The sequence below is a fragment of the Sceloporus occidentalis genome, unplaced genomic scaffold (genome assembly GCF_023333645.1).
Source record: "Sceloporus occidentalis isolate IW3139 unplaced genomic scaffold, rSceOcc1.0.p SCAF_63, whole genome shotgun sequence".
Lineage (NCBI taxonomy): Eukaryota > Metazoa > Chordata > Lepidosauria > Squamata > Phrynosomatidae > Sceloporus > Sceloporus occidentalis.
In genome coordinates, this window is record NW_028317043.1 from 5,260,481 (window position 1) to 5,281,366 (window position 20,886).

General features: G+C 37.1%; 1 protein-coding gene across 3 annotated transcripts in view; it reads left to right on the plus strand.

Annotated features, from left to right (window-relative positions):
• Window positions 1–20,886, plus strand: part of LOC149287226 (LIM zinc-binding domain-containing Nebulette-like) — a 74,899-nt gene that overhangs the window by 30,824 nt on the left and 23,189 nt on the right. For 2 of the 3 annotated variants that reach the window (XM_089493146.1, XM_089493147.1), the window contains exon 4: window positions 224–331. In XM_089493146.1, coding sequence (XP_089349272.1) covers window positions 224–331 — 108 coding nt within the window. Of the gene's footprint in view, window positions 1–223; window positions 332–12,299; window positions 12,372–12,489; window positions 12,562–16,457; window positions 16,554–19,347; window positions 19,459–20,886 lie in introns of those variants that run through there. The other variant, XM_089493145.1, reaches the window with a different exon arrangement.

A 20,886-nucleotide genomic window follows, 5' to 3' on the forward strand; every position in this document is an offset into this window, starting at 1 on the left:
CTCTCATTTTGCAATAAGTTGAACAGTTTATGGTAAAAATCAGTGAGGGTCCTTTAAAATCCCCTCTCTGGTTGGGCTATGAAATAGGCAGGGCCAGTTTCTCCCCTTTATGCATTGTTAAATTGGTGAGCTAAATCCTAAATGATACTTTTAAATTCCATGATCTATGTTTCTTATACCTATAGAACAAGACATGTATTCATTAAATATAAATATTTTGCAGGTAAAATACAAGAAGGATTTTGAAGACAGTAAAGGAAGAGGATTCAGCATCGTGACTGACACTCCCGAGTTACAGAGACTAAAAAAGACTCAGGAACAGATTAGTAATGTATGTGAAACATACTATCCAGGGTGTGCAGCAGCCATGTTGACCTATGATATTTGTGAGATTTTAAATTGTGTCAAATTGTGCAAGAGTGTGTGTGTGCACAACTGAGAGTGTGTGTGTGCACAACTGAGTGTGTGTGTGTGCACAACTGAGTGTGTGTGTGTGTCAGGTTCACAACACGTGCATTCTCTATGCAGCTCAAATTCTCATTTCTTAAAGTAGGATACTGACTTTTTATATAATTTTTTTAAGAAAAGGAAGTTAGTATGGCATTCTAAATTCCTTATGTTTAGTATGGGTGTATCCATCACATCACAAAATGTTCATTTAGGGAACCATAGAAACTAGGGCCACCATCATATATTGAATAAATATCACAAGAGTTGAAAACCCCTTTTTGACTGTACTTTGACTGTGGCTTGTTGGCTGACAAAGTCAAGTACAACAAATTCAAGGAGCGTTTCAGAAGAATATTTTCCGAAGCTGGTCATGTAGCATTTGAAGATGTGCCATCCTAAGAACACAGAAAGCATTAATTGCAGAAATATAAAATAATATTAATTATGAAAACTCTCTCCTACGTTGTCATACCTGGAATTGCTGAGAAGCTGGCCATAAACCCATGGTCTTCCTTTAAAAGCAGTGGTTGCAATCGTTCTTAATCCAGCAGCTACATGTAACACAGAAGTAAACTTTCCAGGTTCCGGAGGAGGAGGGAGAAACCATGCCTTGTCTAAAACTGTAAAAAGGTTAAACTTCTGTGTTTATTTCAGTATTTAATCCTAAAAATCACTTTGAACGTATATCTGTCTGCTCTCATGTTGCAAACAAACATGAAAGCTCACACTGCACATATTATCAACTTCTTATTAAATCAAACAAACCCTGGAGAAATTAAGAACGGATTATCCCTATGCTGGAAGATCAAGAAGGTTCATCAACCAACGGTAAGTATTCCTTATTTTGTCTTTCAACGTAAAAATGCTGTAAAAGCTATAACTGCTTATTTAGTGCGTTACAATATTTATGTTGTAATATTTATGCTTGTTTTTTTCCAATCGGCTTCCCGTCTAGTAATGTCAATTTTATGAATGGTCAAACAATGATTGTTTAATAATCTTAGTTACAATGGGTGTGGTTAGAGAACCGCTTTCATGTTGGCAAAACGTCCAAAAACCTTTCCTCTGTAAAAAATAAGACTACGTTTCAAGACCATCCGGCTTTGTGTTTATTATGCTTGGAGGCTACAGATGTTTAGGAAGCAACGGCAGTTCACTCCACAACATGGAACTATTATGACAAAAATATTGCAGACGAGCTGTTGACATTCGTCAGTGATTTACAAGCTACAGCAAGGACACAAAAACGACAAACGCTTTCAACAAAAACTCAATATTTGCATTATTTATATTTGCATTTGTAACCCATAAGATCAGTTATTGCGATATACATAAAAAAAAATACTTGTTTTGAAATGAAATACCCTTCTTATTTAGGGTATATGATTTATCTCATTACAGGGCTGTGTTACTTGAATATAACAAATATTTTGGATTACTCAGTGTCTTGTAGGATTCTATCACAGGTTGAAGCTTGGCAGCATTTGCTAAGAGAGTAGTTGGGTAAGTAGGTTTCTTCATTGGATATTGTCAAGCAAAACATTGATGTAAAATGATCTGTTGAGCATGTGTGAGCGATTATGTTGTGACTTTTACAGGTATTTAAGTTAATAAGTCCATACCTCTACAGGGCAATACCTGATTTCTTCAGTACACTCCCTAAGCATTCCTCTTTCTTAGCGTGCAGGAAGGGCAGACAAATAATTTATTATTATTTATATTATTTATTCATTATTTTATATAGCACCATCAGATTCCACATCACTGTACAAAGGGTAGACAGGAAAAAACAATTAGTATATATATAACATAGCAAAATGAAATACAGAAACAGGTGAAGTCGAGCTCAAACGGGATTACAATCGAGTAATACAATTATTATGAATAATAATGCTTTTCTCTGTTTACTTCTCTGTAATATTTTTTACAATTATTTCTAAAGGTATCTTTGCATAACAGTAATTTTTTAACCAATAACAAATTGCCATATTTTAAATAACAACACATTATACACCTCCGCATTAACGATATTTAATGGTGCACAGTGTCATGTAGCAGTAGTGAATAAGTTATGTGTAAGAAAAAGTTTTATATGTGAACCAAGGGTACACAGTTTTCAAAGAAGAAATGATTAGCTAATACTTAATATATGGGACTCAAATCTGGACAGTATTAAAAAGGTTTTGAAAATAGTTCATCAGAAAATGTAACAATGAACTAAAAAGATATTGTCATGGCATATTGGTAGTCTATGGAATTAGTTCACTTGAAGATGCAGGGCATTTAAAAAAAAATGCTCTGGCAGTGAAGGGGCATTGTTCCACATTAGTAGTATTTCTATAACTTCCAGATCTGTCAATATATTCCATTTGTTTTTGTTTTAATTTCTATTAAAACACAGGTAAAACTTTTGAATTTTGATTTTTTTTAAATTAAATATGGCAACTGTATTCAGTATATATATATCTATACTACATTAAATTGCATGTATATTATTTTTTCCAAAGCACTGTAGGCTAAAATTATTTGCTTTTACAATTTTGTAGGATTATTATGACACTTCTTCAATTAAAAAACTCAAAAGGGTAAGCCATACTGAAATGTAATTTGAGAATCCTCCACCTATATAATGTTTATTGAATGCATTTAAATACATGATACTTGTGTTACCGTTAAATAACTACTTTATCTCGATTAAGCAGAGTTTGGTGGAAACCGGCATATCTAAGTACCTCTGAATTTTTGTATATAGTTCCTTGGTTGTATAAGGGAGAATCTCATAGGCAGGGCTAAAATAAGTTCCAAATATGTTTCCGGTAACAAACCTTTAGTCACTGAATGTGCAGTGTTGCTTTCTCCTCACACTGGCTATAATGTTTAGGGAAGGAGCGAACCCAGCAGAGATTATGTCTGTTATACTGTTACCAAAAATTATTAAGTCACCTTTTGTAAAAGTCCATGTGGGCTTGAGATGTCTTTTAGGAGGAGGTGAAAATGATCAATTGTATCTTCCTTTTCTGACTATGGATCTTATAGAATGTTCTTCTGTACAGTATCTGGTGGGGAAGACTGACTTGGCTCACATATGGACTTAGCTTGTCCGTTAAGACTCTGACTTTCATAGTATTTGAAGCAAGTACCTTCCTTTTACTGGATCAGTGAGGCTTCTTATATGGATTGAACATTTAAATATTAAGGCAAACAGTATTAAACAGCAATGGCAGCAGTGAAGTGGGAACCAAGGTGTTCATGATGAGAAACCCCATGACAATAGATGGTCTCTTGAAGTTTGGAGCAGGGTAGCTCATTGTTAAGGGCCAGCAACCTTTTTTGAGCAGCTAGATTCTGGGTACCTACTGATGACACATTCACACTAAAGCGATGGAGTTGGAAATATAATCATTGAGTTACACATCACTAAAATCATTAAAGTGTTACAGGGCTGTGACATTCTAAGAGCATAACTAGTTGTGATTTCCCATTGGCCCTTGTGATATAGTGTATCCAATCCATACCATACCCTCTGGGTCTTTTTGTGATGGTAATCAATTCTGATATTTCTCCTTCCTCTGGGACATAGCCAGTTGCGGTACCAGTGCCCTTTCTTGTTGTTATTCTTTATACATCATTATACTTCGACTAGGCTGAAATAATTGTAGTGACATTCATGTGTTCCTGTTCACAGTAATATTTCTTTTGATACAAGTGCTTACAGGGGAATGTGTTACATATATGTTGTAGAGCTCTCATTTTGGGACTAGTGCAAGGCCCTAGACTATGAACACTGATTCATTGGTATTGGTAGAAATGGTCACTGTCAACTGCATTTACCTGGTAATTACTATGGCACACCAAATAAAGCCTGTTTAATCACACAGAAGCCTTTAAGAAGCATTTTTATTTTCTATGGCAACAACCTATTAGTGGCTGCTTTTGTGTCACAGGGCTAATTAAAATTTCACAAATGAGACAGATCTTTACATCATTAAAACATTACTTCTGGGAAAGGTTTGGGAGGTAAAACAGTACTAAGAATGGTGTATTTAGTGCTACATTGTGTTACAAAACTGTTAAATTTAGCAAATTAGTGGAAAATCAACTTGAATTGACTTTCAAATGGTACACATATAAACCACTACATCATTTTACAATAAGGATTCTATACACACAGAGATGGATAAACTACAAACCAAACCATTTGTTTATCGCTATAGCAAACCCAACAGTATATGGCTGGCATTCTTATTCCAGAACCCATTTTTTTATATTTAGAATAGAAATCAGGAAAGCAGTCACAAGTAGCAAGGGAACTAAAAATACAGAATTATTCTGTCCCTCCTGTGATATCGCTGTTCTCAAAAGGGACACCTGGCGTGGTTTATGAGTTAAGGAAACAAGATCTACTTGAGAAAATGACTAGATGGTTTCCAGGGGAATTCTCCTGTTGAAAACACTCTCATGATCTAAATAGCCTTGTTGTGTTCAGAGTCTTTATGCACTCCCAGTAGCTCTGGTGAATGTTAAAATGCGGTGTCTTATTCTTGCAATCTGGCAAACAGTGAACTCGAAAAGTTTCAATTGTATCCTTTGGCATTTGCATGCATCCGGTGAAGCCACTGCTCGTTACAGGAATTTTTTAAAAAAGTCAAGAATTCTAATTATCATTATTAATCTAATGATAATCATGTCGGCATTATGAATGTTATATTTGTCTACTTTTACGTGTAGGGTTGTAATTGGGTAAAAGTAACTTTATATTCACAGTCAAACTATCCTAATACGTACTTTGAGTGAAATTTAGGACAGTCCAGCTAAGAGAGATTAAAGAAGATACAGCCCCACCAATGAAGAATGCATATTAGAGTTCTTTCGAAATAGTTTAATATGCATTTTTTACCTGAAAGAAAAAAACCCACTTACGTACCGCGCACTGCTCCCTCCATAATCAACTTTGTTGTGCTTAACGCATCTCCTACAAGCCAAGGAGCTAGGGGCGAGGAAGGAGAGCAAAGGCATTAAGAGGATTCGGCAGATCAAACCTTACTTAGTCCACAGCCTTGTCCTATATTCATGATAGCCTTAAGAAGCCTTCAATGCCCTCATTCTGTTGGCTGGGTATTTGGCTTAGTGAAGAAATATTTCTGATTCTACAAAATGAAAATAAAAAGTGCATTTAGCCTAATGCGCCTTGTCCACGCTTGATTTTTAGTGCTTAGCAACAAGAGTAGAATCATTTTTGACCTAGAATAAAATCTACCAGCAGTATTTTTGACTTGAGAAGAGCAGAATGTATGCCAAAACTCAGCACTGATTTAGGGATCTTTATATCTCGTCTCATGCTCTTCCCACTGACTTATTTCAGGTTGTTGAGTTATTCATTTTCTCCTAAAACACACTAAGCTAAACCCAGGAAGTATTCCTCTGAAGGTAATCTAGTTCTATCTGGTAATGGGCAAAGCATGCTTCGGGTAGTACCAGTAGCTCTGAATATTTAATTCTAAAAAACACAAGCTTTAAAGAAGCTTTTCTATTGTCTGTGGCAATCATTGCTTACATTTATCTGTGTTTAATAATTATTTCTAGGAAGGGCTGTGCATTCAACAATACTAGAAATGATGGCTTCTAATGATACATTTTTGTTAAAGTGGTAAATTGCAGAAGAGGACCTATACAGCCATATATTGCTTATCCCGCCACTACGTCAAAGCACCCCATGTTTGGCGAGTCCTATCTAATTTTTCATGGCTATATTGCTTACCAAGAAACTGAATCATTGGAATTACACTGTATTGTAACACAAATGAGCAATGTAAAGGCTTCTCTGGACACTATTTATGAGGCACGTGTGTGGCAGGTAGGCTGCTCAACCCTACGGTTTGGCCAGAACCTGCAAATATGCAAAGCGCAAAACTATATACAAAAAGGGGAGCAACAACCTAAAAAGCATAAAAGGCACACATATTCAGATTCCTGGGTCACTGCTAGAATAATAATGACCAATAAGTACACAAAACAAAGCAAGAATTCAGCACATCCCCAGCAGATAATTTCCTGAATGATAACATATGTAAGCTTTCAATTCATATGGACTACCTTTTGAGATGTTCAAATAATGACGTCCTTCCACATTTAGACAATGAATTCCCTTTGTGCCTCAGCGTTTCCAAGGTGCTGCACCTGATTTGTGTGACATGGGAGCTTTGGTTTTTGTGTAATTAATCATTTATTCCAGGCAGAGAAATTGCAAAGAATATTGCATTTATATACAACGCTCCTGTAGAATTTGCAGAAAATTATTTTGCGTCCAAATAAAAAAAGAATAACGTTTTTTATTTTGGAAATAGTGGCAGAAGTTAATTTGCACAAATCCAATTTAACAAACTGTAGAACGCTTTTTCCCTAAAGTGTGCCCTTTAGCAAGTTTCAAGGTGAAGATGTAGTTAAATGGTCAATTTCCAGTGTAATTTGAAGAACAGCTTCTCCTTTAGGCTGTGCAGAACCAGAAAGGCAAATTCATATTTATTTAAACTAATTCCATTGTGCCCATGGATAAGTGAATGAATTTACAAGTACAAATGGAGGTAGAGTTCCAGCGTTGTCATTTTATCAGCTTGAGTATATTTATAAAGATACACAGGGAAAAGTGTTAGCTCAATTTACAAATGCTCATAGTGTTTCCAGCTAAAGATAGTAACTGGCATTTTATCTCCTCCGTTTTTGGCATCTCTGTAGAATTTCAATGAAATGATTCAAACCATTGTTCCAGTCTTCTGCCTCTCAATCAACAGCCTGCCCCAGGCTGCTGGGAACAATGATAACATCTGGGACTACAAATCAATACAGGTGGATCGATATACACACGCATTACCTTTCACAAATAATGAATTCCAATTGTTTTTGTTTTTTCCAGCAAGCCTTTTCGATGACCATAGCCGTTTTATCTAGCGAGCCAGGCTAAACTGCATATAAGTACAACCACTCAGAAAAAATGTTTTTGTTTTTTATCCTTAAAGGAGAGCACCCGTCACATTTACTGTTATCACATTAAAAAATAAGTTGTAAAAATATTGGCTTGTTTTCTGTTTTAAAACAGTTTTAGTTTGAAGATAACACACTATTTTCAAGCAACTGCTTCTTAGCCAAGTTCTAGCTCTGTTATCTTTACCCAAACTACTAGACAAACACCCCAACTCCTTATCATACTGTCGTCTGAAGGTAAAAACAAGAATGGCTCAGTCATAATCACTCAGCTAGACACACATACCCCCAGCTTTTAGTTAGAATAGCATATTGTATTATTTTCAATGTTATTCTGCTCAGTTTTTGAGCAATGCTTGTGCACACAACAGTGTGAGCATGTGATTGACAGTTGTATTTATTTTATTCATAGTCCCATCAGTTCAATAGCTTTGCCCATGTGGTCCTGAAAAATAATTTTATTCTACGGTTTCAAACTCAACCTTTCATTTCTATTGAGTTTTACTATACACTTGGAAGTCAGAAATTCTGTCTAAGTGCGTATAGTGAAAATGTTAACAAAATAATGATGCAGATAAAACATTCAAATAAAACAAAATGGATATTTAGTTTAAAAAAACATACCCAGACTGGAAGATCTAAATACGCACAAAAGTCATGGTGAAAGTGCTGCTTACATACCCAGCTGGATTTTAATCCGTCCTAGCTAATAATGTTTAAAGATTTTGGATCCCAGTAACTTAAGACTTAACTTATACATAGAAGATACAACACACAGCACAGAAGAGCTAAAACACTAGGACTCGTTCCTTCAAGATTTAAATGTAACTTAACAGAGTACAATCTAACTTAATGTAATGAAGGAATCAGAGCATGCGCAAAAAAGGAGGCATTAAAAAATGTACAGACTTACAGGGCACTCAGCAAGGGCTGGAGCCATTATGGTCTTCGAGATATTTGCTCCATTCCTGGTTGGCAGAGACATGTGTATACTAATATAGCAGTTCACTTGGAGTCCTACAGATCTTAGTTTAAGTTTGTTCTATATAAAAATTGCAAAACCCTTTGTTTTTACACCTGGGATAGATTTCCCCTTTGCTATTGCTCCGTCTTCTGTTCCTTTAAGCTCCTTATACAGTTATTTATATAATTCACTTAATCGACTGAAGTGTTAGTTCATTTCTGGCAGTATCCATCTCTCTGCTGTTTTCACGCTTGTTATGTGCTGTACCTGCTGACTTGGAATGACCTAAAATTTATACTCTCAAAATTGGCTATAGCAGCTGTTTTGATTAAGGCCACTGCAGGTAATTTCTTCATGGTGGAAACAGTTTGTTCCATTCAGAGACTTACATGCCAGCATACAATAAATCACAGCTCATACTTACATATTTTTGCCGCTGTACTGACATCATGGTTTTACAGACAGGAGTTACATGTGGTCATTGTTCTCTGTGTCTTCTTACTGCCCCTCGTAAGACTATACAGTTATTTTGGAAAATATTTGACATTGCAATGCTTTTGTGTGGCAAAATAAACATTATATAACAAAAAATATAAATGTTCATTAAAGGCTTTTTTTCTAATTAGGTGGCAGATGCTAAAAAACTGTAAACCCATTCCAAAGATAACAAAATTTAGATGGTCAACCTCAGCAGGATGATGGTCAACCTCATTATTAGATTTAAATGATACCTATTGTAGTCGGTTATGTAAAAATCCAGAAATAACCGATTGCCCTCCATTTCTAGACTCCAAGATCAGATCTATGAAACTTGTTTGTCCGATACCATTCTGTGTATGCAAAGAAATGTTGTAGGATCCTGAAACCTACACAACACCTTCTCACCAATAAACACGTACATCTAATAAATATGAACATTAGTATTCAGTAATCACTCTTGTGGATCTTTCTCTGTCACCTTTGCCATCAGTAACTCACCAGCAGAACCCATTATCAGCATACCTTATAGGCTAAATATCAATTTAAGTTACACTATCTGCTTTCATTAAGTGCACAGCTTGAGCAAAACTCACTTGAAACTCAGATTCAACAAGTTTTTTTCCCTAAGTTGAACTCACACCACGTTATATTTTGTATGGGTCCAAATAGTGCTTTGTTTTAGGTGTTTCAAATATTCTTTCTCATGTACAATTGTCCATAAATAATATGGATGTCAGCATCATATACCGTTGCTATTGTTTATTAGACCCGAAGCTGCTGTTTTGTAGCTTGTAACGGTGTAATCTGTAACCAAGTAGTGGACAGTGTCTGTGGAGTGTGGTCCGAACTGCTGGGTTTTATGTTTGATGTCCCTGTACATAGAATCCACAGATGTGGGTTCTATCTCTACGCTTGTTGGGTGCATATTTTTTCTTGCAGCCACATTTCAAAGTTCTGTAACTTCTTATTGCACTCTACACATTATTTAAATGTCTAGTAATTTTGCTTAGCTACTGCGACTAATTCCCATCCAGGCCTGATAACCCGTAGACTTGTCAATGTTCACACCCAATGTCAAAGACATTGCATGTTTCAGTTAAGCATGTTGACTTACCTGTTCTCCAGTCCTGCTTTAATCTCACCCTACACATGTTTAACCCTCCCTACTTGTTTGACCATCATCACCCTACAAATACTTTTTCTACCCTTCCAAAATGCCCTTATCGGCATCTTCTATCTTCCTCCATACATCTTGGTCTAGTTAATGGAGTAAGGCACCTTTGTCTTTATATCACTGCATGCTGCATATGCATATTTGGGCAAGAGAGCAATAGAAACGTGACCTAGACATTTGGCCAGTTTGGAGTAGGTTGAAAATTAATAGTCTATTTCTTTCTTTATTTCTTTATTTCCATGTATCTCAGGTCCAGCAGTCACTGTGCCTCCATCCACTGCCTTTTGCTAAGGACTGATTCACTTCACAACACCCATAGGCAACCTCTAGAGACTTCAGCGCTCAATGAGCTCAACCACCCACTGGCTGATTATGAGAGGATATTTAGCATTTAGCAGCTGCTCCTAGACGGCATTCTACAGGAAAACATGGTTTACAGGATCAAATATTAGACTTCATAAATGAAAAAAAGTTACATATTGTTAATACTCTTCCATTTGCTATCAAACCTGTTAGATGTATACTTATAAACATTTGAACATCTGCTCGGTTTCATAGCATTGAAGTGCTCTTAATTTTAACATTATGCTTTTTGTTTCATTCCAGGTGTCATGGACCATGTACATGAGCCATAAAGACGCCACATTTCCATTTATCACACGCACATAATCTTCATATTGATAGTGAGATGGAAGCGAGTATGGAGGCTGCTGTCTGGTGGATTTAATGCGATAGTGAGTAGACACAAATCAATGCCCTTATTTCTATTTGTCCAAAACTTGGCAATATGATAAAATATTATGATAATATAATACTATTATAATATGTATAGTTATTTGTAATGCACTGTACGAAGAGGGGAGTATATCTTTTATTTGTGTGTTCCATATGATCCCCCGTGTGAGGCACACTTATCTCCAGTACCATTAAAGATATTGTGTAGAATACCCCAGCGAGTGGATGTGGTTATAAACCGAGGCTGTGTGAAATGGTTGTTTGCCTTGTTAAACAGTCAGATGTGACAGTGTGGCATGAGATATCTAAGGTTATTGTTGGATATTACTCATAAAATCTCACTTCTCCCACTTTTCAGCTCATCTTACGTAAAACCTCAGATCTGCCCTTTTTGCTTAACTGCCACGTGTTCACAGCCATGTGTTATATATCACACGTATATTTTAATCCTCTTTGGTTTTGTACATTTTGCAGACTGTAATGATTTCCCTCAGAAGTGCTGAAATAAAACGATATTTATATTGAATGCAGTACTTATACCAATAGCGAATAGGACTCAGCAGTACTGAGTTCATTGATGTATATGCATAAGCCTTCGGTTTCCTTGCTGCATTGGATGACAGTTGGTGATGGTGATGCCTATTTGCCCTAATGATGAATATTCTATGCTACAGAATACCGCTACCATTATCTATTTGTTGGTGGGACCAGGGCCGGCCCGACAATGGAGCCGAGTGGGGCAACCACTCCAGGCGGCACTTTTGAAGGGGCGGCACTTTGCCGCCCCAAGCCCTTTTTTTTTTAAAGCGAAAGAGAGAGAAAGGGGCGCCGAGTGGTTTTCGCTTACCCGCTCGGCGCCCCTCTCTCTCCTCTGCGGCGAGTCTCCCTGTTCGGTCTCGGTGCCGGCTTGTAATGCTGAGTGCCGGAAGATTTCCGGCGCTCAGCATTACAAGCCGGCACCGAGATCGAACAGGGAGACTCTCCGCAGGACTGCTGAAAGGTAAGTACAAGGGGGGGGGGGTCGGGGGAGAGGAAGGGTAGATAATGGGGGGGGCGGCAGGGACGGAGGGAGAGGAAGGGTAGATAATGGGGGGGGGACGGAGCGGCATTTTAAAATTCGCCCCAGGCGGCATTTTGCCTTGGGCCGGCCCTGGGTGGGACACCAGTTTTGTAGAACTCGGCACTCATACACTGCACAGTAGCTTGAATGTTGGATGTTTTTCATTGATATTCTCCTTAGTATCAAGAGTAAAAGTCTTTACCTCTAACTTAATAGTTCAGCTTGAGTAGGTCATCTAAATTTATGACTAGCTGTCTGCCACTGATGCCTTTCACTTTGCTATCTCGGCGTTCCGCTGATAAGAACCAATCGGCACCATATAAGGCTGACTCTTGATAAGGTTAAGTTTAGAGCTACTATCTAGACACAAGTAGACTTTACTGCATTGTTTGCCTCTTGCTGGACACGGCACTTTCTTTTGGATCTTTTATATTTTTGTTTTGCTAACATCCCACAGAATGAAAGTCCCAGTCATCATTGACTCAACGGTGGATGACAGCGATGAAGAAGAAAAGGTAATACAGGACTCTGTTAATATATATATATATATACTGTACTATATGTGTACACGGAACTATATATTTACACATACACATATATTGTATATAAATATATGTGGAAGTTGGCTAATATTTTTCTTGTTTTCAGGTTTTCCCAAATCCTGTTGTGGAAGATAGAAACATTGAGTTTGCAAAGAAATGTAGTGAATTGATCAGCGATGTAAGTAAATGCCATTGTTTGCTTCAGTCATTCACTCTCTCTTGTTCGCTTTCATTCTCTCTTGTTTGCTCTCTTTCTCTTTCGTTCTCTCTCTCTCTTTTGCTCTCTCTCTCTCTCTCTCTCTCTCTCTCTCACACACACATATAACATTCAAATCAATCCAAATGTGTTAACTTTATATTTACGTTACATATTGAAAAAACAATGCATAAAATATGGTGAAGGTCACCTATTGAAACACATAATCAAAATGTCAGAGAAGTATGTTCTTTCTACTAAAATTATAAAAAATAAACACAGCACATATAACTAAATAGATCCAGAGAACAGTTTAAAGATCATTCTAATATTTTTATTGGCATCACTGTTGCGCAGCTCACTATAAAAATGATATATTTCATGTTATAAATATCAACATTTTGCAAAATAAACAGAGCTTTTTTGAAGAGGGGACTCATACAGTAAATGCCGACAAATATTTCTTTGTGAAAAATGTATTATGGAAAAAGAATTTAAAAACGGTTGAAAGTTTAAGCCGCTCATTTGTTTAATTCCAGTTCATTCTGGTTCGATGTATAAATCACTGACCGGTAGCAGAAATGAATTGTTCTCTCTTTTTATTCCAAGCTAGAAGTTTGCGCCTTCTCTCTGCCCACCCTCTGACCCCCTCCTGTGAGTTATACAATAATCCCCGACAGGAAATGTAATTTTCAATTATATAACTTTGCAAACTGAATTAAAAGCTCACAAGCTGTTACTGTTCTGGGGAGTTTGATGAATTTCCCAGCAAACGCTAATGACTTAAAACATTTTGTGGCAGTGTTTGCAAATAAAAGCAGGGAATTCCATGAGCGGCCCCCTCCGCCAACACAAAGCAGTCCGCTAAAACTTTAAATTAATTATAGGATGAAACAGAGGAACAAACGTGTCCAGTTCTAGTTCCATTCTATGGTTTCAGATAATAACATTGTAACGGAAGAATTTTATGGTTCCTCGCCCCACCGCTTATTATAAAGACTTAAGGTCACAATTTTTTTCACAAAATGGCAATCATTACAAAAAACAGCTCTATCAATCTATTTTACCTTTCCTCAAGGAGCAGCCTCTAAGAATACTCCTGCTTTATCATGTATTTGTAGATACATTTAATGCGACTGATTAGAAGCAACGCTTTTTGTACCAGTATATTTTTAAATGTTTTTTTTTTCTATTATAAGACTCAGACCTTAATCAGTCCTTGGTATTAAATTCAGGAGAGCTTTATGTCTATCCCATGCATGTTTAAATTCCCTCACTGTATAAGCCTCTATCACTTCTGCTGGGAGGACGTTCCACCTGTCTACCACTCTCTTAATAAAGTAAATTTTTCTTACATTACATCTAAGCCTCCTCCAGTTTTAGATTATGACCTTCTGTTGTGTTTGCACTCGCAGCAACATACAATATTAGCTGTATATTACAGAATCAAATAATGTATTAACATCCCATTATAGAAATTTACTGTTAAGACGCAAGGATTTTTATTATGTGCTTATAGAAACCATTCCCAGCTCATGCCAATTTGGGGCTAGGCTGCCATATGGAACAATGTCATCTGGAAGCTCTTCAGTCAGCACTGAGATAACACGGGGCTTACCAATGGCATGACCTCATCAGCCATTTCTGAACAGCACATTTATAGAACTACCCTGCAACATGTGGGATATATAACAGAGTCCCTTATGTGAGTTAATACGTTGCAACGTGTTGAATAATTGGTGTGGTCAATCTCATTAGTAAGCCCATTACCATCTCTGTGCTGAGCTAATAGAGCCAATATTACCAACCATTGTCAATGGCAGTTCACAAACCATACATTATGTACAGCAAGGAAGCAGAGAATTGTAAAATACGCTGTATGCTGTAGCATTAGCACTGAAAACCCTGAAATTACATCCCCAGACCAGTATCCCTCCTCCACCAAACTTTACAGCAGGCACCGTGCATTCTGGTAGGTAGTGTTCTTCTGGTACCAGCCAAACTCAGACTCATCCATCAGACGTCCAGATAGCGGAGCATAATTCATCGCCCCACAGAACATGTTTTCACTGCTCCAGTGGCGGCGTGCTTTACACTACTCTAGCCTCCACCTGGCATTGTGAAAAATCCAAAAAAATTTGGGCTTATGTGCAGCTGCTCAGCCGTCAAAACCCATTTCATGCAGCTCCTGATGCACGGTGGCGTTTTGGGACTCTTTAGTGAGTGATGCTACAGAGGACGCACAATTATTACACACTACATGCTTCAGCCCTCAGCAACCTTACTTTGTGACTGTGCCTGGTCTACTGCTACATGGCGCTTACAGTGATCCACAGCAGATATAACAGGGCAGAAATTTCACCAACTGACTTTTGACTGGCAAACATGGCATCCTATGATGGTGCTAAGTTAGTCACAGAGCTCATAAGTACGTATGTTGATACACTAGCATCAGTTATCAAAAATTTTACTGCATAGATACAGCATAGAACACATTTCTAAACATATTTACTGCAGTTTAAACACATTAATGTTCTTAACTACATTCTTAATTTCTAGTGCTAAGCATACACACCCATGTACGGAAAAATGATGAGCTCCTGGAAGAAAGGGACATAAGTATAGGGATGGGGCTGGATGATTTTTTAACTCTTAAGATGTAACAGTATCATCATTGCCTGGGCATATAGCTCATGTTGACACAACTATTAGCCTCTAATAAAAATAGGATCTTAAATGAAATGAATATGCCTAGAATGCCATCAATTCTTTATAGGCGCTATCATAGGCAAAGGTGAGGGGCTTAATGATAGTTATGCCCACTCCTACTTTACTTGTTTTCAAGTATGCTGTGTAGAACAGTCATTCCTAATTCCTTGTCTCAAATTTCCCCATGGTTCTTGCCATGTCAGCAAAGTCAACTCATTTAGTCTCTGTGACAGATTTTTCTGTACTAATTTAACAAACAAAATCTCAATTGATCCTAAATAACCTTACAGTTGGGGCTGCTTTGAGGACTAGATAGGAGACCATCGGTTTGGAGTATGCAGTCTCCTTTTTTCTTATTTTGTAGGTTATAAATTAAAGGGACACTTCAGTGCCACACACACCTACACCAAAGAGGGTTGCAAATTAAAGTACATTTAATATGCATTCTTAACCTGGAAAAAAATCTGAAGCCCCAAATCATTGGCAGGAAAGCGCTTGAATTGGAATCAATGGGAGTACTTTCTACTCATGTGCATAGGAGGTCATATTGGGTGAACATTGCATTTGTAAGCAAGATATGTGTTTGGCCGAATGCATCTCCTTCACACCACAAAGCATGGGGGGCTTACAACGAGATTAATTGCATAGTGAGATATATTCTGAGGAACCCATCCATACATTCTGGCTATCATATGCATTAAGGTGCATCCTTAATAATAATAACAGTAATTGTATAGAAAATATCAATATTTAACATTAAGCCATTTTCCTGTTTTGACCTTATACTTGTTCCTGCTTTCGCCCACTCTGCCTTATGGTCTTTTGACAATGTTTATTTGTACTAGTACATTCCTATGTGTTCTGTTTTGTTGTTTGTTCTCTTGCTCCATTGTGTTGGTTATAAAACTTGGCAGGCAGCCCTGACCTTGGTCTGTCCCATGGCTGCCTCGTTTATTTCTTGAGTCAAATTCTAGAAGATTCCCCTTAGAATTGGAGGCAGCTGGGTACCTATAGACTAGTTGGATCACTATTGCTCTCGTTTGAATGTGCATTTATTCAGCTTTTTCAAGTTACCCACATATTGATAAAATTGTCACCAATATAGTTGAACATTGTAAATAATTCCTTTCATGAACTAATATTATTATCTTATTTGAATATCTTCACAGGTTAACTACAAACAACAATACAAGAAATCAAAAGGAAAAAACAAATTTGTTCCGGATACAGTTACATTAAAAAATGTTTCAGATTCAATATCTGAGGTAAGATAGAGCTCTGTTTTAACATGTTATTAAATGAAAAACTCATTAAACATGGCTTCTAGTGCCGTAGCTGAACTATGTTTCCATTTCCTTCTTTCACATTTAGATGCTGGGTACCATAGGTATGATCCATGTGGCCTTTTATATTAGACCAGCTCACCTCCGTAGATCCTGGCTTAGTATGAAAATTATGTGAGATATAGTATAACTCATGCCAAAGTTGAAATTGAGTTGAACTAACGATAGAACTGGGCAATGATATGCTCCCATATTCCCAGAAAAGGTGAGGAATCCGCAACTCCTGACAAAAGTCCACATAAATATTATGTACACGTGACTCCTTCTTTATTTCCGGGCACACAACAGAGTAGAGTGGTCAATAGACAGATCCCACAGGGATGTCCAGACAAGAGCAGACAGGGCTCCATTCAGGGTATTATTTCTGTCCAGCTGTACTCACCATACCAGCTTGCATGGTCTTAAACAACAACTTACTTCTTAACTTTTATCAGCGTGACCCAAATCGTCTCCAGCGTTTGAGTTGTTGGTTGAGCTGTGCCATGTTGGGGAACATGAGTCCGAACTACATAATGTGTGTCGGGTTGAATGTTTGACTCAGCTGAAGTGTCAACCCTTAGTGAATTGTCCTGGTTATAATTGATGTATGGTGTGTAGGATTATTATTAAAATAGTATTACTGATATACTTTGTTCTTTTTGCTTGTTGTTCATTTGATTTTACCTCTTATTTGTTAGGGTGCATGATGGATACATATATATGTAGCACTTGCTAAGTAGAGCCAGATGTGTTCCAAATAATTTCTATGATCTATCAAATAAAACACACAGCATCTGTGACATATGTACTTTGTCAGCTGCTTACAAAATTGCTGTACAGCACGTAGCCCTCACATGAGCACATCAACCATTACGTGTAACTATGATTTATGCTCAACAACTGTATGATGTTTGGCAACAGTTTTGTTGCTTTTCAACATGTAGTACTGTCTTGCAGAAAGATACGTAATTGGCTGCATCCCTTAAGGACAGAATAGGTTATCTTTTTACATTTAAAAGCTTTGGTAAGGAGCATTGATTCTATTCAACTAACGACTGGTGCCCCTTGCTCTTTTGTCATAGATTAATGATAATGTTAATAATACAAAAATAGATGGAACAAGTACATTTTCCCATTTTTATTCTTTCATATATTTTATTTCAGATTAATGCCCCCAATATTAGATACATGCATCTGGAAATAAAACAGTATCTTATTTTTTTTGTAATGTTCTGATTATATGCCGCACACTAGTTTAATGATAAATATGTCTGGGAAAAGTAGGACTTAATCCAGTCACACTAGTGAGTTTTGGCCTACAGTTTTGTAAGTACACCTATATATCAGCTTATTACAGGTTACAGATGCTCATAGATACAAATTATGCTAAGAGCATAGGTAATAAATTCTAAAGGGAGTGTGTTCAACATCTGAATGGGTTATCTTCTGGCTGTGGACAGTATGTTTCTCACCCCAGGTACTACTTATTCTAGAAAATAACTTTCTTCCACCAGACCTCCTGGCTTTCTAGGGGAAAAACAAGTAAGCTATCCTTCATTGTTGGTTACCTGAAAGGTTACTTTAGGAAAGGGTCACTTTGACCCCACTCTTTTATACTTTTATAGCAAGGCATACTTTGGTTATGGACTATATTAAACAAGCATGACATTGCACACAGTTGTCAATCTGTGTATTCTTGCTGCCACCTCACAGAGACTGTTACCCCTTCAGTTGAAGTATTTGGCCAAGTCTACCTAAAACCCAATTCACTAAACCATAACTCTTTGCAAACATAAAACCCAGGGGTTCATTTTTAGCTTTCCCCCCTAAATTTGTAGCTGCAATTTTGGCACAATTTGAGTCACACTTCTATAATTTGGATAAACCTTGTAATGCAGTGAGTTTATTAATCAGTGGGAATATTTAATCAGTTTGAATGATGTCAAGTCTCACTATTTTCCATTTATTGATAGGCAGTCACATGATTTTTACTAACTATAAGGAGCAGAGGACTTTTCTTTGGCATAGGAAAGGTAAGGCTTGGGTTGGCTATAAGGCACACGGGGCAGTTGCCCTATATCATCTTCCAAAACAAAGTGATTTCATTTTTATTACGTTGTGGGCCTTTAACTATGTGGCCACCTACTGGATCCATGCAGCTGCAAACTGAAAACGTGTGAAGTTACATGTGTCCAGCAGATGACCTCATACCTGCTATTTATCAGCCACTGACCAATTTTCAGTCCCAGTCTGGCACTGGGAATGGTTACACGTTAAAGGATGGGATCCTGGGAAATGAAGCTCATATTCACAGATTAAGCACAAGTCATAAACATTTTGTACCAAAAACCAGTACACATACGTTTTTTGACATTTTCTTCATTGTCTTTCATTTAATGTCAGTCATTTAAGAATGATTGTGCCATCCTTATAACTAGAACATTATGCAATTTGCATTTCTGGCAAACTCGCGCCAGCAGATTTTGTAGTTGTTCATACACTGATGGAGAAGATAGAAAACGTTATGTTACATTTAATTATATAGCCTTTAAAATAGCATTATTGCAACACGTTTGCAGATGTTGTTAATAGGTGGTCTCTGCTATATGTTTCCTATATCTGAAGGTAAATATAGTAGATTTAGGTATGGATACATTCGTAGGAAAATACAATTTTGATACAATGCAATTTCTTGGATGTTTATATAATTATCTCCAATGTATTTTATTCTACCTAGACAAAATACAAGGAAGCCAGCAAGAAAGAACTGTCGAACACTCTGTACATGAAGATGCCAGCAACGATAGATATAGCTTTTGCAAAACAAGTCACACAGCTTCAAAGTGAGGTATTACCTAAACTTATATTATTTACATTTCCATTTCTTTACATTCTTTCCGTAAATATGTTTTCGACACAACTTAGTTCTTCTATAAATACCAGTGTTCCGTCAGGTTCCCTCATTGTTCTTAGTTTCATGAAGATGACCAGCAGGGGAGATCTGTAGATTGAGATATTTTTCCAAGTTTCCCTCTATCAAAGAGGGGCAATCTTTTGCACTGCAGCTTTTGTAGTTTGTTTCTCATGATGGTTTGACAACCAATGATGAGTCGAGATGTGTATCATACACTGAGAAAGTTACATATCCAATGAAATTGTTGTCCACGCTTATTGTAACATCGTTGAAGCAGTAAATAATATTTTAAGTCATGTTTTAAAATCCTATAAAGTCTCTAAAATAGTCCGCAGACTAGGAAGGAAGCTCAAGATAAATCCATTGGGCTCCAGCTAGAACTGATGAAAGGACACAACAGGCAAATGCCCAGTGCATAATGACAAAGGCACATAGTCTTGTTACAGAAGAAGTGTTTGAGCAGAGGTGACGTAGAAACTGGTGGAAAAGCTTGAGTCCTGGTGTGGTCCTTAATGAGCAACAATCTGTATTATTATTATTATTTATTGTTTTATATAGCTCCATCATATTCTGTAGTGGTGTAATTTGTAAACTGATGTTTGTAAACACTTTATAGACACTCCTTTTGTGTGAAAGTGCTTACATTAGAAGAAACACTATGTAGAAACACTCTTTACGTCTTTACTGCTGTAAAGATACATCCGTCTGAACAATTATATGTAACAACAGCTCCCTGCTTAGAAAACAAGAGATACAAACAAGTAATAAATTAACCAGTGGTAACAGCCTGCGTAATATTCTCTTCTTTCTGGATCTGGAAACTGTGGGATCCACAGCCTCAGTATCTACACTCTATGAATCCTCCTGGCACATAAATCAGGCTGTTAAGTGTGGTTTTACAAAGAGCTTGTCTATGTTCTAGGGCTACTACAGAAAAAAAAGGTAATTTGGTTTGTTGTGATGTATTGGAGCAGATGCTGAACAATTCTCCCCCGGTAATATGACACTGTGGGGGCTTTTATTTCCAATGCTACATTAATTTACAAGGATGGAGACAAATGTGGCAGTTACATTTCATGGGGCCGGCCATCTGCCTGAAGAAAATTATCCATAGACAATTATATTGATAAAATGCTCCATTTTTTATTATTGCCATAAAACTGAAGTAGATTTTTGGCAGACATAATATTTTCCCTGTAATAAATTAGGTGTATATTTGTAATGCCCTGGCATACAATTAGTCACGTGTCCTTTCCCTTTCAAATGGAATGACATCATTGATATAAATCTCTAACTGCACTGTGTAAGTCTCTTCTGATAAGCTGATACAGACATCCAGTCTCTATACATTTCAGCTTTCTT